The 26,248-nt window shown below is 44.1% G+C and overlaps 1 protein-coding gene and 1 pseudogene across 4 annotated transcripts in view; both read right to left on the bottom strand.

Annotated features, from left to right (window-relative positions):
• POLD3 (DNA polymerase delta 3, accessory subunit) overlaps positions 1 to 8,408 on the bottom strand; it is a 55,980-nt gene extending 47,572 nt beyond the window's left edge. Inside the window, exons 1-2 of one of the 3 annotated variants that reach the window (XM_033204078.1) lie at positions 8,225 to 8,408; positions 6,821 to 6,876 (exon numbers count right to left, since the gene is read on the bottom strand). In XM_033204078.1, the coding sequence (XP_033059969.1) occupies positions 6,821 to 6,876; positions 8,225 to 8,284 (116 nt within the window). In that variant the 5' untranslated portion in view covers positions 8,285 to 8,408. Of the gene's footprint in view, positions 1 to 6,820; positions 6,877 to 7,574; positions 7,847 to 7,904 lie in introns of those variants that run through there. The other 2 variants (XM_033204080.1, XM_033204079.1) reach the window with 2 other exon arrangements.
• A 5,375-nt stretch (positions 8,409 to 13,783) lies between these two features.
• Positions 13,784 to 15,143, bottom strand: LOC117079870 (annotated as a pseudogene). The gene has a single exon (XR_004435638.1). The product of XR_004435638.1 is annotated as a 60S ribosomal protein L4-like (transcript).
• Positions 15,144 to 26,248: the final 11,105 nt, after the last annotated feature.

Here is a 26,248-nt window from a genome sequence, read left to right as displayed (position 1 = left end):
ATGTGAGAGAAATGTTTGCGAAAATAGTGAGGCCGAGCTTGGTGGCTCATGCTTATAATTAAAGTGCTTTGGAAGGCTGAGGCAGGAGGACTGCTTGAGTCCAGACATTCAAGACCTTTCCTTACACCATACACAAAAAATTAACTCCAAGTGATTCCTAGAAGATATAGTCAATATTTATACATTTCAGTGATTCATTTAAAAATTAGCTTGAACTAACACCTAATCTGAAAGCTTTAGTATAGTCTTACTATAATGACTAAAGCATTTCTTTTTCTATCTTTCCTTCCTTTTTTCTCTCTCCCTTTCTGTTTTAGAGACAGGGTCTTGCTCTGTCACCCAGGTGGGATCATAGCTCACTGCAGCCTTAAACTCCTGGGCTCAGACAATTCTCCTGCCTCAGCCTTCCAAGTAGCTAAGACTACAGGTGCATGCCACCACACCCAACTTATGTTTTAGAAAACCTTTTTATAAAGATGGGGGTCTCACTATGTTGCCCAGGCTCGCCTTGAACTCCTGGGCTCAAGCAATTCTCCCACCTCAGCCTCCTCAAGTGTTGGGACTAACACAACTGAGTCACCACACCCACCTGACTGAAGCATTTCTAATGTTAACAAGTACATGGCCAGGTGCAGTGGCTCATACCTGCAATCCCAGCACTTTGGAGGACAAGGCAGGAGGATGGCTTCAGCCCGGGAATTCGAGACCAGCCTGTGCAACACAGTGAAACCCCATCTCTACAAAAAATACAAAAAGTAGCCAGGTGTGGTGGCGTGTGCCTGTAGGTCCAGCTAGTCGGGAGGCTGAGGAGGGAGAATCACTTGAGCCTGGGAGGCCAAAGTTGCAGTGAGCCAAAATTGCGCCACTGCATTTCCATCTGGGCAACAGAGTGAAACGCTGTCTCAAAACAATAATAATAATGATGTTAACAAGCACATGATCTGTAGAAAACTTAAATATAGTGATAACAATGATTTTTTTTTTTTTTTTTTTGAGACGGAGTCTCGCTCTATTGCCCGGGCTGGAGTGCAGTGGCTGGATCTCAGCTCACTACAAGCTCCGCCTCCCGGGTTTACGCCATTCTCCTGCCTCAGCCTCCCAAGTGGCTGGGACTACAGGCGCCCACCACCGCGCCCGGCTAGTTTTTTGTATTTTTTTTTTTAGTAGAGACGGGGTTTCACCGTGTTAGCCAGGATGGTCTCGATCTCCTGACCTCGTGATCCGCCCGTCTGGGCCTCCCAAAGTGCTGGGATTACAGGCTTGAGCCACCGCGCCCGGCCGATAACAATGATTTTTTTAAAACTCTAAGTGGATTACAGAATTAAATGTAAGTGCAAAAACTAAGAAATCTTAGAAAAAAATCTTAGAAAAAAAGCACAGGAGTAAATCTTCACAACCCTGGGTTAGGCAAAGCCTTCTTAGATACTATGTCAGAAGCATATGCAACACATCAAAAAGAAAACACAGCAAGGGTATGGAGAAAAGAGAATGTTTATACACTGTTGGTGGGAATGTAAATTAATATAGCTATTGTGTAAAACGGTATGGAGGTTCCTCAAAATATCAAAAATAGAGCTACTGTATGATCCAGCAGTCCCACTATGGATATACATCCAAAGGAAATGAAATCAGTATGTCAGAGATATTTGCACTCACATGCTTATTGCAGCACTATTTACAATAGCCAAGATATGGAATCAACCTATGTCCATTAACGGATAAATGCATAAAGGAAATAGAGTGTATATACACAATGGAATACTATTCAGCCATAAAAATGAATAAAATCCTATCATTTGCAACAAAATGGATGAACCTGGAAGAGACTATGTTAACTGAAATAAGCCAGACACAGACAAATACCACATGATCTCACTCATTTGTGGAATCTGTAAAAGTTGATCTCACAGAAGTAGAAAGCAGAATTTTCTTTCCATAGGTTGAGGTGGTTAACGAAGAGGGAATAGGGAGATGTCGTTCAAAGGATACATAATTACAGTTAGACAGGAATAAGTTCAAGAGCTCTACTGTATAGCATGGTGACTATAGTTAATGATGATATATTATATTCTTGAAAAATGCAAAGATGGTAGACATTAAATGTTTTTACCACCAAAATAACTGTGTGATGTAATACATTTATTAGCTAGATTTAACTATTCCACAATGTACATATACTTCAAAATATAATGTTGTACACAATAAATACATACAACTTAACTTGTCAATTTAAAAAATCTTGGCTGGGCACGATAGCTCACGTCTGTAATCCCAGCACTTTAGGAGGCCAAGGCGAGCAGATCACTTGAGGTCAGGAGTTCGAGACCAGCCTGGCCAGCATGGTGAAACCCCATCTCTACTAAAAATACAATAAAATTGGCCAGGCGTAGTGGCACATGCCTGTAGTCCCAGCTACCTGGGAGGCTGAGGCAGGAGAATAACTTGAACCAGGGAGGCGGAGGTTGCAGTGAGCCAAGATCACACCATTGGACTCCAGCCCTAGGGGACAGAGCAAGGCTTCTGTCTCAAAAAAAAAAAAAAAAAAAAAAAAACAACTTCTTAGGCCAGGCACAGTGGCTCATATCTGTAATTCCAGCATTTTGGGAGGCCAAGGTGGGAGGATCACTTGAGGTCAGGAGTTTGAGACCAGCCTGGGCAACATAGCGAGATCTCGTTTCTACTAAAAAAAAAAAAATAAGATTTAAAAAAAAATTAATCCTTTTAAAATTTAAACTTAAAAAAGCATAAGCAACAAAAGGAAAAATAAATAAATTGGACTTCATCAGCAATAAAAACTTCCATTGGCCAGGCATGGTGGCTCATGTCTGTAATCCCAGCACTTTGGGAGGCCAAGGCAGGGGCTTGAGCCTAGGAGTTCAAGACCAGCCTGGGACCAGCCTGTGAAACATGGCGAGACTCCATCTCTACAAAAAATAAAAAAATTAGCTGAGTGTGGTGGCATGCACCTGTAGTCCTGGCTACTTGGGAGGCTGAGGTGGGAAAATCACCTGAGCCCAGGGAAGTCAAGGCAGAAGTGGGCTGAGATCACACCACTGCACTCCAGCTTGGGCAACAGAGTGACATTCTGTCTCAAACAACAACAACAAAAAATGTCTGCACTTCAAAGCACACCATCTAGAAAGTACAAAGACAATCCACAGAATGGTAGAAAATTTTTGCAAATCATTTTTCAATCGGGGTCTTATATTCAGAACATATAAAGAACTCTTAAAACTCAAAAACAACCAAAAATACCCAATGACAGAAATGGGCAAAATTTTGAATATCATTTCTCCAAAGACACACAAATGGCCAAGACGCATATGAAAAGATATTCAGCATCATTAGTCATTAGGAAAATGCAAATCAACATCATTTATGAGATACCACTTCACATCCACTAGGGTGGTTAAAATAAGACATAACAAAAAGTTTTAGCCAGGTGTGGTGACGTACACCCATAGAGCTACTTGGGAGGCTGAGGCGGGAGGATCCTTGAGTTCAAATCCAGCCTGGGCAACATAGTGAAACCCCATCTCAAAAAAAAAAAAAAAAGAGTTCCTCCACGAGAAGTCTAAGGGGAAAAAAAAGCGTTAGTGTTGACCAGAATGTGGAGAAACCGAAATACTCATCTACTGTTAGGACGGTAAGACAGTGCAGCCATTTTGAAAAATAGTTTGTCAGTTCCTCAAAATGTTAAACACAGAATTATCTCATAACCCAGCAATTCCAATCCTAGGTATAGATACTGATATGGTTTGGCTGTGTCTCCACCCAGATCTCAACTTGAATTGTAATAATCCCCACGTGTCAAAGACAGGACCAGGTGGAGGTAACTGAATTATGGGGGCAGTTCCCCCAAGCTCTTATCATGATAGTGACTTCTCATGAGATCTGATGGTTTTACAAGGGGCTTCCCACTTCGCTGGACACTCATTCTCTCTCCTGCCAACCTGTGAAAAGATGCCTTCCGCCAAGTCTCCTGAGGCCTCCCCAGCCATGCAGAACTGTGCGTCAATTAAACCTCGTCTTTATAAATTCAATCTCACATATGTCTTCATAGCAGCATGAGAAGGGACTAATACATATACCCAAGATAACTGAAAATATATGTTCATATAAACACTTATACATGAATGTTTTATACATGAATGTTCATAACAGCATCATTCATAGCAGTCAAAATATGGAAATAACCCAAATGTCTATTAATGATGAATAAACAAAATTTGTTGTATCCATATATATTTGGAGACTGAATCACATCTCCAAAAAGATATGGTGAAGCCCTGACCCCCAATACCTTAAAATGTGACCTTATTTAGAAATAGAGTTATTGCACATGTAATTAGTTAAGACGAGGTCATATTGGAGTAGGGTGGATTCGTTATTCAATATGACTGGTGTTCATATAAGATACACATGCAAAGATACAGATACACAGGGAGAATGCCATGACAATGAAGGCAGAGATTGGAATTACACAGCTACAAGCCAAGAAATGCCAATGATTGCCAGCAAACCACCAAAGGTGAGAAAAAGTAAAGAATGAGATTCTTTCCTATAGATTTCAGAGAGAGCACACAGCCCTGCCAACACCTTGATTTTTACTTCTAGCCTCCAGTACTATAAGATATTAAATATCTGTTGTCTTAAGCCACCCAATTTGTAGTATATTGTTACGGCAGCCCTTGGAAACTAATAAATTATATAATGGGATATTATTTAGCCATAAGAACAAATTAAGTAGTGATGCATGCTAAGTGAAAAAAAAAACAGACATTATAAGACTATATATGATTGCATTTATATGACATATTCAGAACAGGCAAATCTATAGGCAGAAAGATTAGTGGTTGTCTAGGGCTGAGGGCGTAGAGGTAGGGGAGAAATGGTGAGTGAGTGATAGTGGGTAGTTTCTTTTTAGAGTGACGAATATGTTATAAAACTGTGGTGATGGTTACACAACTCTGTGAATATACTAAAAACTACTGAATTATACACCTTAAATTGGTGAATTTTATCTCAATAAACTTTTTAAAGTGAGAATTACTAAAGAAATTAACAGAATGATATGACAGAGTTGGGGAGGGGTGGGGATACTTGAAATAGAGGATTAGTAAGATTCCTTACAAGTGGTAACATGTAAAATCTGAGCTGAAATCTGAAGGATGAGGACAGCTGAAAGAGCATTCCAGGCAGAGGAATCCTAAAGTGAGAATAAGCTTGGCATATTTGGAGAACAGAAAGGCAAATATGGCTAGAATATAGTAAGTGAGGTAGAAAGTGGTATGAGATGAAGTTGGGTAGATAGGCAGGAGCTAGACAGTGCATTAATGCTGCAAAAATTCGAGGTAATCAGGTAGCTACAGTAAAATTGCAGGCATCTTCATTTCACCTTTAGGGAACTCTAGTTCACAGTATACATCTTTATATCCCAGTAGGCTTAGTAATAGTTGCCTAATTTCACTTTAAACATCCATAACCACAACGAACAATAACCCATAGGTATCCATTCCCAAAGTTAACTGAACCTCTTGGGTTTGGGCAAGCTGCTCTTGGGCAATCTCAGTCAAAACTAGTCCCAATCTATCCCTAGGCTAAGACTTTCAGGTTTGAAAGCCTAACCATCACCACCAAAATCAGACTCCTAAACCTGCCTAACACTAACCCAGATAGAGTCAAAGCAACCCATTCTAGAGACTAGGAACTTTCTAAGACTTGTGGAATGTTCTTAAGGCTCAAAGAAAGTTCCTATGGCTCCTTCAGGCATGGTGGCTCACACCTGTAATCCCAGCAATTTGGGAGGCTTTGGCAGGCGGATCATTAGTGAAATCCCATCTCTACTAAAAATATAAAAATTATCTGGGTGTGGTGGTGGGCGCCTGTAATCCCAGGGAGACTGAGGCAGGAGAATTGCTTGAACCTGGGAGGCAGAGGTTGCAGTGAGCTGAGAGCACGCCTCTGCACTCCAGCCTGGGTGACAGAGCAAGGCTATGTCTCAAAACAAAGAAAACGGAAAAAAAAAAGTTCGTACCACTCAAAGAACAGAGAAAACTCAGACCATCCTTAGGAATAAAACAAACTAAATGAGCAATTAATCCAATATTTGTGTCCTCAACCTGTTCACTAATTCCCCCTTTTGGGACATAGATGATACTGGCACCTATGCAGGTCAAAACATTCTAAAGTTATTTCAAAAGCTTGCCTTTTCCCCTCTGGTTTCAAACTGGATCAAGGTTTCAGTAAGAAAAGGTGATATGGCAAAATTCAAGAATAATAATGTTCTGCACCAGCCTAAACATATTCTTTTCAGTTTCACTTAAATAGTTCTCCCATCTCTTATACTGTCATACAGCTTGTGTCAAACACCTGTTGACCTCATTATGGAAGCATTTCAATAACATCCAGAAATGAGCCTAAGAAGAACATGTGAAAACATAGTGAAGATGTAAGAAACAAACATACAAATCCGAGATGTAAACAGAACTGGGCAGGCCATTTAATAAATTTGAATTAACAAAGTGATGTTAACCAGAGCCCAAGGCTGCAAATAAATCCAATAAATTTACCATCATACCTTTATATATTTAGGTTGCTGCAAAAGTAATGGCAAGAACCACGATTATTTTTGCACCAACCTAATACAAGTCCACCAATATTTTAAACAAGACAAAAGGTAGTAAAAAGAGTATTATTTTCATTTACCCAGAAAATTAGCTCTAATCTATAGGCTATCTGTAGAGTTAAAAGCAAAGCACAACAAAAAACAAAACAAAACACTCCAATGTGATTAAAATTGGTAGTAAATTGGACTTACTGTTTGGCCTGGTTAACATGAACCCCTAGGGTATAGCTCAGCCATTTGTATGTCACCTGTAAGAAGAAAAAAATTTTCAAATGTTTTATTAGATGACTCCAGAGTGCGGATCAGTCCCGAGGGTCTGTTCCTAAAGATTCCTATTCTTAGATGGTTATGCCTTATAAATTACAACAAATGCCACTGCAGCTTTGCCAAGAACTATCTATCTGGGTAAGCAGGACCAAGTTATTTATCTTAAAAATGCTAGTAAGTTTGTTTCATGAACTAATGAAAAATAATCTAAAAAGACAGGTTGAACATACCTAACAGAAAAAGCTCTAATTTTCCTCACATTCCTTGTTTTACTTAGGCCCTTTCCTCATGATGTCTTTTTTTTGGGACCACCAGCCAAAGCCATCCTAAAACTCATGCAGAAGCTAGATGACTTTAAAGTGTGATGTCTCAGAAACTTCTAAAGAAAGTTGCACCCATGCAAACATTAAAGGGCGCAGGTGGTGCAGGGGTCAGGAAATGAACAAAGTGGGTAAATATTTTTATAAGAGATCAGATTGGGAACTACCAGCATCAAGCCTTCATCCCTCCTAGACCCAGGATGCCTGCACTCTCTTCTCTCAAAGTCTCTTCCAATTCCAAATGTCAAGCTTCCAATAGTTAGAAGACTTGTACAGGTTAGGCAAAGGCAGTGTGATGTAGAAGAAAGCATTAGTAAGAGGACAGACGTAGGTTGAAAAATTGCCTATCCTTTACCAACCGGAAATAAACAAGTTATTTGGCCCCTCAGATTCAATTTCCTCATCTAAGGATACCACCACCGACCTGGGGTAGGTTGCGGGGAGGTCACTGTAAAGATTAAAGTGCCTTGGCACACAGCATGCACTCGATCATCAAGGTTTGAAAAGTGCACTCACATCCATCATCTCGCTTGATCTTTACGGCACCCCTGTGAGGCGGGTCAAACCTCTATCAATGCTTAAATTTCCAGGAAGAGGAAACAGTATCTGGAGGTTACACAACTTGTAACTTAACACAGTTAAGACACGATTTCCTCAACTATAAACGTAAAACTTTAAACGCCAACCACCTTAAAAGATAGATGTAGGGACGCCTTAGAAATACTCAGCCAACGGCCCTCCCTCCGCGCCCGGTCTCCGCGGCTCCAGCCCCAGGCTCTGTTCAGAGCACGCCCACCCAAGGGACGCGGACTTCCGTGTGTGCCGGAGGACCTTCCCGACGAGTCCTCGCTCGCCCTGGGGCACAGAGCTCGCCCAGGTCCCCTCGTGGGGACCTGTCTCCCCCTGCTCCCCACGAAGCCACCGCAGAGAGAGGGTCAAGGCTCCCGCCGCCCCAGCAGGGCCCAGGACCCCGGTCGCACGCCCGCGTTCCCCAGTAGTAGCTGCTCACGATCTTGTTTTGGTCCGTGACGAACTCGTCTATATTTTCCAGATAAAGCTGGTCCGCCATGGTGCGGCAGCGCTGGGACCCGCCTCTAGCCCCTTTCTCAACCACAGACACAGCTCCCGCCGGCGGGAAACGTCTTTGCTCCCTCCCAGGTCCCGGGTCGTTTCCCCGGCAACGGAAGCGACGCACTACGGCGGCCCTCTGCGAGTCAAACTAGTTATGGAGACGGCGCAGACTGAAGTAGGCAGAGCTAGTATGAAACAGCGAAGCGCGGGGCCTCCTGGCTAGTTTTTCCCTATACCTACGTGCTTGTGTTAAAGTTTAATTTATAAAGTAGGCACAGTAAGAGATTAACAAAAATAACTAACGATAAAATAGAACAATTATTATTATACTGTAATAAACATTAGTGAATATGGTCTCTCAACAGATGTCATTGGATATAATATTTCCCTACCGAGGTTGGCTGCGGGTGATGAAACCCGGGAAAGCCTGGATAAAAGGGAACTATTGAAAACAAGTAATTTTAGTAGTGCTGCCAACTGGGGAAAAGTACTGCCTGTTATAATCCCTCAGAGTTGAGAAATTAGGGAAGGTTTTTCCAGAGGGGATGAGGAGAGGCTGAGTGTTTCGGATAGAGGCAGGAGAATTTGCTGGAAAAGAGTTCATTATCTCTGGATTGTTAGGAGAAGAGGCGGGTGAGAGATACTTGGGAGAAACCAAATAGTTGTGCCTAGGAGAATGTGAAGAGGTGCATGAGCTGTGTTCTCAGGAAAACTTGGAGAAAAGTTATCAGGTTGTGGAATTTCAACTCAAATTTCTCCTAGTATCACCCCCCAAAAATCTTTAATAATTGACTTCAGCATAAGCGGCTGCAGTTCAGTACCACAGCTGTAGTGCATAAGTGAATCAGACTTACTGGGTTTGAATCCTCGTTTTGCAGTTTGTTGTATAAACTTAGGTAATTCTTTAGCTACTAGGAGCCTATTTCCTTATCTATAAAATGGGAATAATAACAGTACCTATTTCAAAGGCTTGTTGCAACATGCATTCATTCAAAGCACAGCAAAATCCTGAGAAAGGCCAGATACTATTCTGAGTGCTGAACTGCTGGGGCTGCAGCTATGAACAATAATAAACCGATCCTGTTCACATGTAGCTTACATTCTGAGATATTTAAGTGAAGGATAGTGGTGGTTTAAAATAGGGCAGCAGACCGGGTGCGGTGACTAACGCCTGTAATCCCAGCACTTTGGGAGGCCGAGGGGAATGAATCACCTGAGGTCAGGAGTTCGAGACCTGCCTGGCCAACATAGTGAACTCCTGTCTCTACTAAAAATATAAAAATTAGCTGGGCATTGGCCGGCCGCGGTGCTCAAGCCTGTAATCCCAGCACTTTGGGAGGCCGAGACGGGCGGATCACGAGGTCAGGAGATCGAGACCATCCTGGCGACACGGTGAACCCCGTCTCTACTAAAAATACAAAAAACTAGCCGGGCGAGGTGGCGGGCGCCTGTAGTCCAGCTACTCCGGAGGCTGAGGCAGGAGAATGGCGTGAACCCGGGAGGCGGAGCTTGCAGTGAGCTGAGATCCGGCCACTGCACTCCAGCCCGGGCGACAGAGCGAGACTCCGCCTCAAAAAAAAAAAAAAAAAAAAAAAAAATTAGCTGGGCATGGTGCCACGTGCCTATAGTCCCAGCTACTCGCGGGGCTGAGGCAGGAGAATGTCTTGAATCCAGGAGGTGGAGGTTGCAGTGAGCCAAGATCATGCCACTGCACTTCAGCTTGGGAAACAGAGGGAGACTCAGTCTAAAAATAAAATAGAATGGCTCTGCGCAGTGGCTCACACCTGTAATCCCAGCACTTTGGGAGGCCGAGGCAGGCAGATCACCTGAGGTCAGGAGTTTGAGACCAGCCTGGCCAACATGGCGAAACCCTGTCTCTACTAAAAATACAAAAATTAGCCAGGTGTGGTGGCACACGCCTATAATCCCAGCTACTTGGGAGGCTGAGGCAGGAGAATCACTTGAACCTGGGAGACAGAGGTTGCAGTGAGCTGAGATCATGCCACTGCACTCTAGCCTGGGAAACAGAGTGAGACCCCCTCTCAAAATAAATAAATAAAGTAGGGTAGCAGTACCGGACACAGTAGGTCACACCTCCCAGCGCTTTGGGAGGCCGAGGCAAGGGGATCACTTGAGCCCCAAGATTTCGAGACCAGCCTCAACAACATAGTGAAACTCCTTCTCTACTTAAAAAAAAAAAAAAAAAGCCATGGTGGTGGTGCAAGCCTGTGGTCTGTGGTCCCAGCTCTGAAGTGGGAGCATGGATTGAGCCCAGGAGGTACAGGCTGCAGTGAGCACTTGATAACGCCACTGCATACAGCCTGGGTGACAGGGTGAGACCCTGTCTCAAAAAATAGTAATTTTTTTTTTTTTTGAGATGGAGTTTTGCTCCTGTTCCCCAGGTTGGAGTGCAATGGCGCAATCTCGGCTCACTGCAACCTCTGCCTCCTGGGTTCAAGTGATTCTCCGGCCTCTGCCTCCCAAGTTGCTGGGATTACTGGTGCCCACCACCATGCCCAGCTAATTTTTTGGATTTTTAGTAGAGACAGGGTTTCGCCATGTTGGCCAGGCTGGTATTGAACTCCTAACCTCAGGTGATCCACCCGCGTCGGCCTCCCAAAGTGCTGGGATTACAGGAGTAAGCCACCGTGCCCAGCCAATACATTTTTAAAAATAGAGTAGTGGTAGTGGAAATTGAGAGAACTGAGTGACTTGAGTTTTCTGCTAGTCGGCAAAACCTGCTGATGAATTAGATGAGCGGAGTGTGGAAAAAACAGGAATCAAGGAAAATACCTAGATATGGAACATAAATCTTTAGGTAAGTGGTGATGCCCTTGACTGAGACATGAAAAACTGGAAGCAGATGAGAAAATCAAATAATTCTATTTGGCCAATTATAAATGAGGTAATATACCTAAAACCCTCACGCAGTACCTGCACACAATAAAATCTATAATCATTGACTATTACATTATTATATACCAGACACACTGTACCAGGTACTTTGAGAGCAATATTTCATTTAGTCCTCATAGCAATGCTGCAAATGCATTATATTGTCCATGTTTTATTTATTTATTTATTTATTTATTTTGAGATGGAATTTTGCTCCTGTTGCCCAGGCTGGAGTGCAATGGCGCAATCTCGGCTCACCGCAACCTCCGCCTCCCGGGTTCAAGCGATTCTCCTGCCTCAGCTTCCCGAGTAGCTGGGATTACAGGCCTGCACCACCATGCCCAGCTAATTTTGTATTTTTATTTTTATTTTATTTTATTTTGTGTATGTTTCAACATCTAAAATACAAATATTCTTGTACCTAAAAATTGTAACTTTTTTTTTATACTTTAAGTTCTAGGGTACATGTGCACAACCTGCAGGTTTGTTACATATGTATACATGTGCCTTATTTTGTATTTTTAGTAGAGACAGGTTTCTCCATGTTGGTCAGGCTGGTCTTGAACTCCCAACCTCAGGCAGTCCGCCCGCCTCCGCCTCCCAAAGTGCTGGGATTACAGGCTCATGCCACCATGGCCGGCCTATTAATTTATTTTGTTTTATTTTTTGAGATGGCGTCTCGCTCTGTCGCCCAGACTGGAGTACAGTGGCACGATCTTCACTCACTGCAATCTCTCTGCCTCACAGGTTCATGCGATTCTCATGCCTCCACCTCCTGAGTAGCTGGGATTGCAGGCATGCACCACCACACCAAACTGTATTTTTAGTAGAGAGGGGGTTTTGCCTTGTTGGTCAGGCTGGTCTTGAATTTCTGACCTCAAGTGATCTGCCTGCCTCTGCCTCCCAAAGTGCTGGGATTACAAGTGTGAGCCACTGCACCTGGCCATTGTCCATATTTTAGAGACTAGACTGTTGAGGCTTAGAGAGAAGTAGATTTTTCTAGGATTATTAGGTGGTTGCTGTGCGATCAGAACTCAGGCCTCTTGTCAGTGCTCCACAGGAGTGGGAAGTAAGTCAAGATAATTGGCCAGGGAAGAGTCTTGATACTATCCCTATGCCAAATGGAGCAGATGACAGTGAAGTGGCTACACTGTGTGGGCTATATACCCTGGGGTTGGTAGTCTGGCGCCAAGAAAATTTAGGACACTAACACAAAGAGTTTAGGAGCAGAGGTTTAATAGGCAGAAGAGAAAGAGAAACAGTTCTCTTTATAGAGAGAGAGAGGGGTCTCCTAGTGATCATGGTGGCAGATGCGCTGGACTTTGTAGTCCAGCTTGAGGAGGCGGTGTCTGATTTATGTAGGGCTCACAGATTGTTTCGGTCAGGTGTGACATTTACATAGCCCAGGGAGAAGGCTGGTATCCCCACCCTAATCTTATGATGCAAATGAACTGCCCTTGGCTGGCACCATCTTGTCTGCTCCTTACTGTACACGTGGCTAGCAGAGAAGGGATGATGAAGCCGCCATCTTGAACATGTCTAGTCCCTAGTTCCTGCCCACATTCACCCGTGCAAGCTCCCAACTTGCTTGTCTACATCTGCAGCTCGACTTTACAGGCTGGTCTTTGTTATAAAATGATTTGGGGCTGCTTTTCATTAAAAAGAAAAGCCTTACCGTGGACTCCTATCCTCTTACTATCTGCCTAAGTGATTTCTTCTTAACTCCTATATCAACCACACTGTTTAGAGTACCCAGCCCAACCCAATGGACATGCCAATATTAGGGTTGAATGACTTAGCTGGATTAGTGGTTACCCTTGGTAGGGTAGAAACTGGAAGGGAGTATGAGGAGGCTTCTGAGATGAAGGTAATGTTCTTGGTCTTGGTGCTGGTTACATGGTGTGTTGAGTTTGGAAAATGATTTGAGGTATATACTTTTTTGTGTGTGTGTGTGTGCGGTATTTATTTCAAATGTTTGTTAAAACAACACTGTTATTTCTCAGGACAAGAGCAAAGATCACCCCCTGCAGAAGCTTGGGAACTATGTACAGAACTTTATAGAACAGAGGCCATACTTTAGTTTAAGCCTGTCGGCTGACCAGAGAATGGAATTCTGCGTGGACTCAAGGAACAAAAGGAAACTAGGCAGGGAGAGGGAAGAAAAGTGCCCATCTGAATCAAACTTCAGCTGCCATCAGGGCACATCTTGTGGTGGTCACAGATTGTAGGCTGTTTTTTGGAAGATTCCGGTTCAGCACAGGATTCCATTTGTCTACTTGGCTACACCCCTGGCTGAGGTGCCATGAGGTCAATGTCACTCAAGTTCCTGGCCAGCCAAACTCCCGCAGCAAAGAGTCCCAAATTTAGTATCAAGTTCCTCCGGAAGTCATTCCTATCTGTGGCAAAGCGGTAGACGCCCCGAAGCCAATCTCCCACGTTGTCTGGTATTTCGGGCGTTTCCGAGGTATATACTTTTGATATGTATATATAGTTTTCTACATGGATGTTTGCATTAATCAAAAGTTTAAGGAAATTGATTATTTGAGGAATCTTTTTTTTTTTCCTCACTGCCTGTATGATCAGGTATTTTTTCAAAAGAAGCTGTCCAAAATGATGTGACCCTTATGAAATAATCAAATTTAAGAGTTTATGCAGCAGGCTTCTTTCCTCTGTAGTAGGTTTCTTTTCTGCAGGCTTCTTTTCAGGAGCTGGTTTCTTGGTAGCTGCTGCCTTTTTTCCCACTAGAGGCTTCTTCTGCTTCTTAACACCAACAGCAGCCTTCTTTCCTTTCTTACCTACCACAGGCTTCTTGCCTGCAACCACCGCCTTCTCATCTGATTTGGCTTCTAGCGCTGCTGCTGCAGCAGCTGCCTTATCCACCCGGAGCTTGTGATTCCTGGCCTGGCGAAGAATGGTATTCCGGTGCATGGTCTTTGCATATGGGTTTAGCTTCAACATGATTCTCAGATTTTTCAGTGGGTTCTTCTTTAGGACTCTGCGATGAATCTTGCGTGGTGCTCGAAGGGCTCTTTGGATCTCTGGGCTTTTCCAGATTCTGCTAAGATCTGTATTAATCATCTTGTGCATGGGAAGATTGTAATTACTCTTGAGGGAAGCGGCTTTACACCAAGTGCCATACAATTCATCTAACTTCCGGAAAGCACTCTCAGTCCAGATGCAGAAACGTCCCACATGCCCACCAGGAGCAAGCTTCAAAATGTTCAGTTTGCTTACATTAAGCAGAGTAATTCCAGGGATGTTTCTGAAGGCCTTGATGATGCCATTATCCTCATTATAGATGATGCACGGCCCCCTGCGCTGGATACGGCGGTGGTTTCTCATTTTGCCTTTGCCAGCTCTCATTCACTGAGAGGCACAGACCTTTTTGATATCATTCCAGGCTTTAAGTTTCTTAAGGAGCAAAACAGCTTCCTTGGTCTTCTTGTAACCTTCCACTTTATCTTTGACTACCAAAGGAAGTTCAGGAACTTCCTCAATACGATGACCTTTAGACATGACCAGTGCTGGTAGGGCTGAGGCAGCCAGGGCAGAACAGATGGCATATCATTTTTGGGTTGTGTTCACTCTACAATGCCAACAGTGCCAGGTTTTGGTTGGTGCAGACATTCGGCCTCCACAACACATGTCTCCAAAAGCACCCTGCCAGAGCGGTGAGTCCCACCACCTGGAACTCTGGGAATTCGAGCCACAGCTCTGCCAGTACCCCATGATTCAGCACTAGTTTGATGCCCTGCTAATTCACTGACAGCATAGGGTTGTCTGTTGTTCTTCCGTAAGTTAGTGTGAACAAAGTTCACAATGTCTGGGCGAATAGGAGCCTTGAACACAGCAGGCAAGGTGACATTTTTTCCCGATACCTCCCCCTTTTCAGAGTACACAGATATCAGTGGGAGAGCACATGCCATGGCAGAGAGAGGAGACAGCCACGCTCCTCTCACCCTGGCTGCTGCCACAGGAAAAGGTATTTGCGGAATCTTAACTACAGTGGCAAGCCTTCTCAAACTAGGAAAATAGAAAATAGGTAGAGGTATTAGAAAGACTGGGTTTAATCTTAACCTTAGACAATAGAAAGGAAATTCTGGGAAGAAGGGATAATGGGCAAAAGTGGTGCAAAGCAAGGCAGTAATTATCAAATCAAGATAAATAATGAAAGGTATCTCTAAGTCTGGGTTGGGATAATGGGACTAGAAAGGAATGACTACAGCTGTGCACAGGATTGGGTAGACTAGGGGTTGAGTGTGTACATTAAGGGCAGGAGAGCTGGAGGGGGAAGAAAAGAGATAGCTTTTCTGTTTCTGTGTCTAAGGTCTACCCAGTTTGACTATTCCTTTTCCAATTTGGAGGGTAACTGAATGAAAAGCATATGGGCTTTGGAAACAATTTTTCTTGTAAAAAGCTAGAAAGCAAACAAACAAAAATCTGGGCCTGAATCCCAGCTTTACCACTTACTAGCTGTGTGGCTTTAGGCAAATCATTTAACCTCTTTTATCATCTTAAAAGAAGAGATAATAATATCCAGCAATGTACAGATAAATGTGTAATAACCAACTTGCTAAATAAAAAAAGCCCTGATCTGAAGTGGTTGCACTTCTGTGGTATAAATGCTCCACATGGCAAAATTCAAGCTACAGATATTGATGCCATAGAATGCAGAGTTAGGAAGAGTTGCACAGTATCACACCATTATTTCCACCATACAGACACAATAAACATAAATGACCTCAAGAGCATAGATAGGCCAGGCACAGTGACTCACATCTGTAATCTCAGTACTTTGGGAGGCAAAGACAGGAGCATCCCTTGATCCCAGGAGTTTGAGTCCAGCTTGGGAAACATAGTGAGACCTGTCTCTCTAAAAAAAAACAAACAAATGAAAAGAGCATAGACAGTAGTAAAATACTTAGGAAGTGATGAAATTTGAATATTTATTGCCTTGTGTTTAATATAATTTGATTGTACATTTATATAATTTAATTTTTAGTAATGTCTCTGTTTAACTGACTTGCAAACTTTCTGAAAATTTAACATTCAGCTCTCATAAGCAAGTACCGGCCAGCCCTCCTGCATCACTGTAAATAATTTATCTACCTTGCATGATTGAGAGGGTTGAAAGTAACATGCTCTGTGCCTGGGAGATAACTAAGCCTCCATAAATGGCAACTGTTATTGTATAACAAACACTTACATACCACTGACTATATGACAGGCTCCATTCCAAGTGCTTTACAAACATTAACCCATCTAATCTCCATAACAACCCTGGAAAGTAAAGCATGTTGTTATTCCCTTTATTCAGAAAAGTAGACTCTGTCACAGAGAGGTTAAATAACTTGCCCAAGGTCACAAAGCAACAGAGCTAGAATTATCACCCAGGCAATCTGGCCACAGCATCCATGATCTTAAACACTGTGTTTTGCCATCTCATTATTAGTTTACAACTGTACGTATAAAACTAATAATAAGTACAGTAAACTCTAACACGTTTTATTGCAGAATTTTGGGATTCCTGTGCACATCAGTCAAGTGAGAATTGCTTTCAGTAGAAACCAAGTAACAAATTGGATATGTTGAGTATCACATGATATGACAACATAGAGTCCAGGCAAAAGTTAATATTGAAAGTTTTGGGTCAGGTGTTGGACGTAAGGGAAGGTTGTGGGGAGTATAGACCTTTGATTAGATTTGGAAGGGAACTACAGCTAGCAAATGCCAGTGAAGAAGCCTAGGACTGTGTCCAGGAGATTAGTATTTTATCTAGATAATGCCTGAAGGCTTCATTTTAGGGTCAAAAGTAAACCAGAAAAAAGTCCAGAAAAGAGAACTCCTCTGTACTTTTACTCCCATAAATCCTAAATGAAGAGTGTTGTAGGTTGTATACATTGCTTGGATGATAATAACTATCATTTATTGGGCACATACCGTGTTTTGAGTACTTTGCCTAGAGTGGCTCATTTAATCCTCAGCCAATCCTGTTAGATTCAATTATCCCTTCACCAAAAACGGGCCCAAATTTGAGATTGATTTTGTGTTGTCAATGGGACGAGTGAGTAGAAAACAATTCCATGTAAGTTCTAAGACAAGGTTTGCTTAAACAAATAATTAAGTAGTAGGTAGTAAGTAGAACTTTAAAACTAGCCTCATCCTAATGTAACAATAATAATGACATCACCACCACCAGCATCTAATAGCTTCTTAAATGTTTACTGATTTAGTTTTTTTGTTTGTTTGGTTGTTTGGTGTTTTGAGACAGTCTCGCTCTCTCACCCAGGCTGGAGTGCAGTGGCACGATCTTGGCTTGCTGCAACCTCTGCCTCCTAGGCTCAAGCAATCCTCCTGCCTCAGCCTCCTGAGTAGCTGGGATTACAGGCACCTGCCACCACACCTGGCTAATTTTTATATTTTTAGTAGAGATGGGGTTTCACCATATTGGCCAGGCTGGTCTTGAACGCCCAACCTCAGGTGATCCATCCGCCTTGGTCTCCAAAGTGCTGGGATTACAGGCATTAGCCACTGCACCTGTCCTAACTTAGGTGTAATTACACTAAAAGCAGTGAGATTTAAGGGGAAAAATATAGGATTGAGAAACAAGGAGACCTCAGAGAGTGTCCACTATGAATTACCATTCACTGCATGTGTAGGCACTATGCTAGGCCTTTTACTTGAATATTTTCATTTAATCTTTGAAACGATTGATAAAGTATTATTACTTACCTACTAGTATCTCTATTTTATAGATGTCATTTAGCTTAAATTATTATCCCTACTGTACAGATGAAGAAACTGGAGCTCAGAGAAATTAAGTAAGTGGTAAAGATGTGTTTCCGGCCCAGGTGTGCCCAAACCCCATGTTCTCGACACTGTGGTTGTCTTTACACGATAGCATTTGGCTGATTTTTGTTTTCTTCTTTGTATCTATTTTTTCTTATATGTGTTTGGAAGTTTTAACAAGAGTCTGTATCATTTTTATTTATTTATTTTTTTGAGATGGAGTTTCACTCTTGTTGCCTAGGCTGGAGTGCAATGGTACGATCTCAGCTCACTGCCACCTCCGCCTCCCGGGTTCAGGTGATTCTCCTGCTTCAGCCTCCCGAATAGCTGGGATTACAGGCATGCGCCACCACACCCAGCTAATTTTGTATTTTTAGTAGAGATGGGGTTTCTCCATGTTGGTCAGGCTGGTCTCGAACTCCCCACCTCAGGTGATCTGCCCGCCTCAGCCTCCCAAAGTGCTGAGATTATAGGTATGAGCCACTGCACCCGGCCAAGAGTCCGTATCATTTTTATAATCAGAAAAGAATGAACATATTTTCATTTTGAAAAAAATGGAGCATTTAGCAATGTTAAATTAACTCTTTTTATTCCAGTCATCTGTAATGTTTCCCTATTTAAAATGTAAAAGGTGGCCGGGTGAGGTGGCTCATGCCTATAATCCCAGCACTTTGGGAGGTCGAGGCGGGGCAGATCGCCTGAGGTTGGGAGTTTGAGACCAGCCTGGCCAGCATGCGGAAACCCCATCTTTACTAAAAATACAAAAATTAGCTGGGTGTGGTGGCGGGCACCTGTAATCCCAGCTACTCGGGAAGCTGAGGCAGGAGAATCGCTTGAACCTGGGAGACGGAGGTTGCAGTGAGCCTAGATCGTGCCATTGCACTCCACCCTGGGAAACAGAGTGAGACTCCATTTCAAAAAAAAAAAAAAATGTAAAAGGCAATCTCCAAAAAGGACTAGAACCACCATTCCTACCTACAACATCTTAAATATCACTTAAAAAAAAAAAAAAAAAAAAAACACTCACTCCTTATTCCTTAAGGATGGTGCCTCATGTTGAGAACAAAAGCAGTTCTCCAGAAGCCAGAATAATCAATCAGCCAAAGCATTTTCTAACCAAAGGAGAGGCCAGACAAAACTGTCGGGGATGTTGGCGTCAGGTGCCACCAGCAGTGGGAACCATAGGACCTCAGCCTCCATGCCTCAAAAAAGAACCTAAGATAAGTGTCAGAAGTAGAAGACTGACCCTCCTCTGTCTTCTTCTTCATCCCCGCCTCATCCCAGAAATAATCGCATCAGAGAGTCTAATGATTCTGATAGGGCATGGAGTGGGAAATCTAGACAGGGCTCAATATTGGGGCAGGGTGATGAGCAATCAACCTTTGTGCAGGCAGGATTCCCAGACTCAGAGGAGGGAAGGAAGCCAGGCCTCTGCACAGGAAAGGAAGCCCTTGGGGGCCACTTAGGAACCCTACCAGTTGGCTGGCCTTCAGGGATACTACAGGTTTATTGGTGGTAACATTCCAAGCGGGGTAACAGGTCAATTAAGATGTAGAAGATTAAAGTAATCTTAAGACCGGGCTCTGTGGTTTATGCCTATAATCCCAGCACTTTGGGAAGCCAAGGCAGGAGGATCGCTTGAGGCCAGAAGTTTGAGACCAGCCTGGCCAACATGGGGAAACACTGTCTCTACTAAAAAATACAAACATTAGCCAGGTGTGGTGGCTCATGCTTGTAATCCCAGCTACTTGGGAGGCTGAGGTGGGAGGATCACTTGAACCTGGCAGGTGGAGGTTGCTGTGAGCCGAGATCCTGCTATTGCACTCTAGCCTGGGCAACAGAGTGAGACCCTGTATCAAACACAAAACAAAATAAAACAAAACAAAAAAAGAAGTAATCTTAACACCAATATATTTCTTGTTGACACAGATGTATTTAGTAATTAGATCACTCATTCATTCATTCATTCATTCATTCATTTGATGAACATTGCTAAAGGCCTCTTGTATACCAGGCTCTATGTGATTAATGGGGACACAGCATGGTCTTCATCTCTGGGAGTTTACAGTCTGTATAGGGCAAACAGCAATACAGTGTGAGGGAATCACAGTGTGCCAGAAAAACTCAGAGGAGGCAGCTCACCTAGCCCAAAGATCAGAGGAAATCAGGAAAAACTTTGGGCCTGGATACCAGGAATATATACCATGTAATCCTTCCTTTCATTTGGCAAAATATATAAAAATGAAATCAGAGTGCTGTCTTTTTTTTTTTTTTTTTTTGAGACAGAGTCTTGCTCTATTGCCCAGGCTGGAGTACAGTGGTGCAATCTCGGGTCACTGCAACCTCTACCTCCTGGGTTCAAGCGATTCTCATAACTCAACCTCCTGAGTAGCTGGAACTACAAGTGAGCACCACCACGCCTGGATAAGTTTTGTATTTTTGGTAGAGACAGGGTTTCACCATGTTGGCCAGGTTTGTCTCAAACTCCTGGCCTTAAATGATCCGCCCACCTTGTCCTCCCAGAGTTCTGGGATTACAGGCGTAAACCACCATACCCGGCCAGAGTGCTGTCTTTGTTACAACTTTTAATAAAATATCACAAGCCTGTATTTCTTCTTTTTCAAAAAGTTGTTTAGGCCAGGCACGGTGGCTCATGCCTATAATCCCAACACTTTGGGAGGCTGAGGTGGGAGGATCGCTTGAGTCTAGGAGTTTGAGATCAGCCTAGGCAACATAGGGCAATCCCATCTCTACAAAAAAAGAAAAAGAAAAAAATAGCCAGGTGTGGTGGCTTGTGCCTGTAGTCCTAGCTACTCAGGAGGCTGAGGCAGGAGGATCACTTGAGCCCAGGAGGTCAAGGCTGCAGTGAGCTATGTTCATGCCACTGCACTCCAGCTTGGGTGACAAAGCAAGACCCTATCTCAAAAATAAACGCATTTTTTAAAGTTCTCGTAAAGTTTTATGAGAACATGTGTATCTTGCATAGACTGTCTTGTGGAATGTATAGCTACCCAGGCCAGGCCAGGACACATCACCCTCTTGACAGCTGGTGACGTAGGAGCTCAAGGACAGTGAGATAAGCCTCCAGGTACTTGCTCTAAAACACCTTATCAGTACTATAAAAATCAATGCAAAATCCCTCAGTTACCAAAACTAAGTGGGTGAGCCAAGAGGACACTGTGATACTGGTTTTCCTGCTCCATATGTATACCACCCCATCATGCTCCCAGCCACACTCACAGCCTAGCCTGTTTATTCCTCAGCTTGCTCAGCAGATGTTCATGTCTCTACCTTTGCTGCCTCAGACATTCAGAAAAAGAGCATAAGGACCTCCCATCCCCACCTTGCATACGCTTTGTATAATTTTTTTCCTTTCTCCCTTCCCTTGGGGGTGGGGAGAGTGCTTGGAGTAGCGATGCTAAAAGTGAAGATAACTGGAAACTGGCTATGGGCAGTTTTGTCTTAAGCACATCATTTCTGAATTTTTTTTTTTTTTTGAGACAGAGTCTCCCTCTGTCACCCAGGCTGGAGTGCAGTGGTATGATCTTGGCTCACTGCAACCTCCGCCTCCCAGGTTCAAGCAATTCTCCTGCCTCAGCCTCCTGAGTAGCTGGGATTATAGGCACCCGCTGGGCTAATTTTTGTATTTTTAGGAGAGATGGGGTTTCACCATATTGGCCAGGCTGGTCTCAAACTCCTGACCTGGTGATCGCCAACCTCAGCCTCCCTAAGTGCTGGGATTATAAGCATGAACCACTGCACCCGGCCTCTGACTTCTTACAATGTGTGTCAGGTGGGGTTGGCATTCAGGGCTAGAAAGAAGCATATGATCCTTTTTTTCATAGAACATTGCTTTCTGCCCCCAAACACTGCTGGTCAGGGAGACTTGCCGAGGAGCTGTCATGTGGGCTTAGCTTTCATGTCAGGTAAAGAAGGGCAAGGGCTGTTGCAGACACAGTCTTGAGGGAGTGAGCTGCTCTCTTTGCCTCATTGTCTTTTGACCTCATTGCTTCTTTCTGTATGACTGCTCTGTTTTCTTCTCTGCTTAACCACAGTTTTTGTTTCCTCATAATTTTAGTATCAACAGAGCCATCGTTGCTATGGTTCATCTCAACCACCATTTCCAGGTTTTGGCCCATGACTAACTACAGATTTTCTCAACAGTTCCCCATTTTGTAATTCCTAAATGGCCCAGTCCAATTTGCTCAACTTATTTCAGTTTTTGTTTTGTTTTTCTTTAAATCTCAGATTATCAAAATTTTTTTCAGGATACTAAGCAGCCCATGGACAGGTTCCTCTTAGACAAGTGCTCATTCATTCATTCCTCACTTGTTCACTGAGTTTCTTCTTAGAGTTCACTATATATATATGAGATACAACAGTATACAAGAGACATATGACCCAGGTTGGAGACAGATAAGTTAACAGACAGTTAAAAGACCATGTTGGCCGGATGCAGTGGCTCACGCCTCTAATCCCAGCACTTTGGGAAGCCGAGGCAGTTGGATCACCTGAGGTCAGGAGTTCAAGATCAGCCTGGGCAACATGGTTAAACCCCATCTCTACTAAAAATACAAAACTTAGGCTGGGAGCGGTGGCTCACGCCTGTAATCTCAGCACTTTGGGAGGCCGAGGCAGGTGGATCACGAAGTCAGGAGTTCAAGACCAGCCTGGCCAACATGGTGAAACCCCGTCTCTACTAAAAATACAAAAATTAGCTGGGCGTGGTGGTAGGCGCCTGTAATCCCAGCTACTCGGGAGGCTGAGGCAAGAGAATTGCTTGAACTGGGAGGTGGAGGTTGCAGTGAGCCGAGATTGTGCCATTGCACTCTAGCCTGGGTGACAGGGCGAGACTCCATCTCAACTAAACAAAACAAAATGAAAAAACAAATATTAGCTGAGTGTGGTGGTGGGCGCCTATAATCCTAACTACTTGGGAGGCTGAGGCAGGAGAATTGCTTGAACCCAGGAGGCGGAGGCTGCAGTGAGCTGAGATCATGCCACTTCACTCCAGCCTGGGCTACAGAGTGAGACTCCATCACAGAAAAAAAAAAAAAAAGGAATGCATTGAATTTGGTCTCCATCGGCTAGAGGAGTGACAGGCACAGAAGCCAGAGTTCAGTAATTTAAGGAATGAAGAGTGAGAAGAACTGAAGATAGAAGGTGAAGACAACTCTGGCCAATTAACTACGTGGAAATGGAGAGGTGGAAGGGGTTGAGGATGATCATGTGCTTCATAGCATGTCTGTCTAAGCCACAGGGCTAGGAGGTCGTGGTGGACATTTGTCTTAGGAAAAGGCACGCCAGGCATTGTGGGGTCTGCTCCATCTAGAGTGTTGTCAGTCAGGGAGGCAGGACTGGAGGAACTGAAGGCTGGAATCTGCAGGAGGGGACATGGAAAGGGAATTCTTCAAAGGCCTTTTCATCCCTGGTTCCCAGCACCCTACTTGGCTAAAACTGGAATGGACAGGCCCTTAGCAAATATTTATTGGCGGAAACTGAATGCCTGGTGAATAGATGGATGGGTGGATGAAAGTGAATTAAATATTGTTCTGCTCTATAGTCCCTTTTGTTCAGTTACAGAATATTGTTTGTGGAAGGTGTTGTCTACTTTTCCTTGCACCACTGCAATGACTATTGTCTGTTATCAGGTGAACATTATAGATAAGCTAATGGGGAAATCCAGCTTCCTTGAAAGACCCAGTGATTAGAAATGAGGACAGAGAGGCAATGAGCCCAGGTCCTAAGCAGGCTTGAGGGCTGCAAATAGCCCTGCTGCTAGAGACCCCAGAAAGAGGCTTCACACGTTCCTACATACAACCTTGACACATAGTACTTTAGTAAACACTCCATATGTTTGGGGTTGACTAATTTGAAGTATCTTACCTTTCAGTATTTTCTTCCTAAGGCAAAATCAGATAGTGGACTTACCCAACTAACTTCTCTCATTTCCCCTTGCTCTGTGATGCCTCCACCACTCCTCTGCTCTCATACCTGCCCTATTTCAGGCCCTCCTATCATCAGTCTTTTCTTTTAAGTTGTTTTTCTGCTAATAAAGGAAATGCCTGCTCGTCCTCATCTTTTCTAGCCTCATCTCTCCTCCAATCCGCCCTCCCTGGCCCTGGTTCATCTTTAACACAAGTTCTAGGATGACCTTCCTTCCTCCCTCCCTTCCTTTCTCCCTCCCTTCCTCCCTCCCTACTCCTTCCTTCCTTCCTTCCTTCCTTTCTCCCTCCCTTCCTCCTTCCCTACTCCTTCCTTCCTTCCTTCCTTCTTGACAGAGTCTCTGTCGCCAGGCTGGAGTGCAGTGGAGTGATCTCAGCTCACTGCAACCTCTGTCTCCTGGGTTCAAACGATTCTCCTGCCTCAGCCTCCGGAGTAGCTGGGACTACAGGTGGCCATCACCACGCCCGGCTAATTTTTATATTTTCAGTAGAGACGGAGTTTCATCATGTGGGCCAAGATGGTTTCAATCTCTTGATCTCACGATCCGCCTGCCTCGGCCTCCCAAAGTGCTGGGATTACAGGTGTGAGCCACTGCACCCGGCCAGGATGATGTTTCTGAAACACAGATCTTATGATGTTACTCCCTGCTTAAAACCCTTTGGTGGTTTTCTGTTGATTTTAGAATAAAGTCTCTCTCCTTCCTCCCTCCCTCCCTCCCTTCCTTCCTTCCTTCCTTCCTTCCTTCCTCTTTCCCTCCTTCCTTCATGGAGTCTCACTCTGTCACCCAGACTGGACTACAATGGCACGATCTCAACTTACTGCAACCTCCACCTCCTGAGTTCAAAGGAGTCTCCTGCCTCAGCCTCCTGAGTAGCTGGGACTATAGGTGCATGCCACCACGCCCGGCTAATTTTTTTTTTTTTTTTGTATTTTTGGTAGAGATAGGGTTTCACTGTGTAGGTCAGGCTGGTCTTGAACTCCTGACCTCAAATGATCTGCCCACTTCAGCCTCCCAAAGTGCTGGGATTACAGGTGTGAGCCACCATGTCCGGCAAGTCTCAGTTTCTTAGTAGAGAAGACAGGAGCATTCAAGGCTCTTCAGGGTCTGGTCCTTCTTCCACCTTCCTCTTCAGCAATGTCAAACTGCAGTAGCGCCAGCATCATCCAACAGCACGCACCTGCTCTTAGAGCCACACGCCTTCGCTTCCGGCTTCTGCTGCAGCCTGAAATATTGCCCTTGACTCTGCTCCATTCCTTTGTGTATGGAAGCTTGAGAGCCTCCTGGCATTTGTCTCACAGCCTCCTGCTGATTAAACACAGTCCAGATGGTGCTGCTGCTTCTCATCTGGCTGGGCGAGATTCTGTTTCAGCTTCTGATTTCCACGAAATATCCAATCCTATCAGGCATTTGGGGATTTGGGTAGTGTACTAAGGATGTGAGGAGTGTGGGGGGAAGGGGTATACTGCACAGTTCACACAATTTACACCTAAGATTTCCCATATGAGGTCTTTCCTCTCCAAAATTCCTTTGTTTCAGCCAGCTTCCCAGCCCAGGGTATTTTAGTCTTCCCCCTTCTCTTTGTTGGAACACATGCGTGCATGCACATGTGTGTGTGTGCGTGTGTGTGCATGCATGTGTGTATGCGTGTGTTGTGTGTGTGCGTGCGTATGTGTGTGTGCGAGCGTATATGTGTGTGTGCTTGCGTGTGTATGTGTGTGTGTAAACCTCCCTCGTCTAATGCAACACAATCCCACCCTTTCTCTACCCAAGTACCAGGCAGCCATAGGGTAGTTTTTCATAGATTATCCTAATTTCTTCTCAGGATACTTTGGCACCAGTTGCTAAAAAAATTAAAGAGGCATCCATACCTTACACAGCTCTCTCACTCAGTTTGCTGTGAGCTCCTGAAGGCCAGGCCCATGTCTAATCCATCACTCATCCTGTTCCAGCTGGAGCCTGGCACAGACATGGCCAGGCCACAAATGAGCCACTGGACTGTGGTGTGGCTAGAAGAGGCTAGGAAGTGTGGGGATAGCAGGTCAGTAAGGAATGCCTTCATTTTTCATCCTGGAGGGTTGGGTTTCTGATGAGCTGCCCCCACCCAGAGCTGATTCATACCCAGAAATATGTCCTCTGCCTTTGTCGATACATCTCGGCCTTTCAGAACCCCATTAGGCCAGACAAAGGATCCATCTGCTGGGTTCTTTCTTTCTTTCTTTCTTTTCTTTCTTTGACGGAGTCTCGCCTTTAGCCCAGGCTGGAGTGAAGTGGTGCAATCTCAGCTCACTGCAATCTCCGCCCCCTGGGTTCAAGCAATTCTCCTGCCTCAGC

Source organism: Trachypithecus francoisi, unplaced genomic scaffold, assembly GCF_009764315.1.
Source record: "Trachypithecus francoisi isolate TF-2019V2 unplaced genomic scaffold, Tfra_2.0 Lachesis_group8, whole genome shotgun sequence".
NCBI classification, from domain to species: domain Eukaryota; kingdom Metazoa; phylum Chordata; class Mammalia; order Primates; family Cercopithecidae; genus Trachypithecus; species Trachypithecus francoisi.
This window is presented reverse-complemented; position numbering and strand designations above follow the sequence as displayed.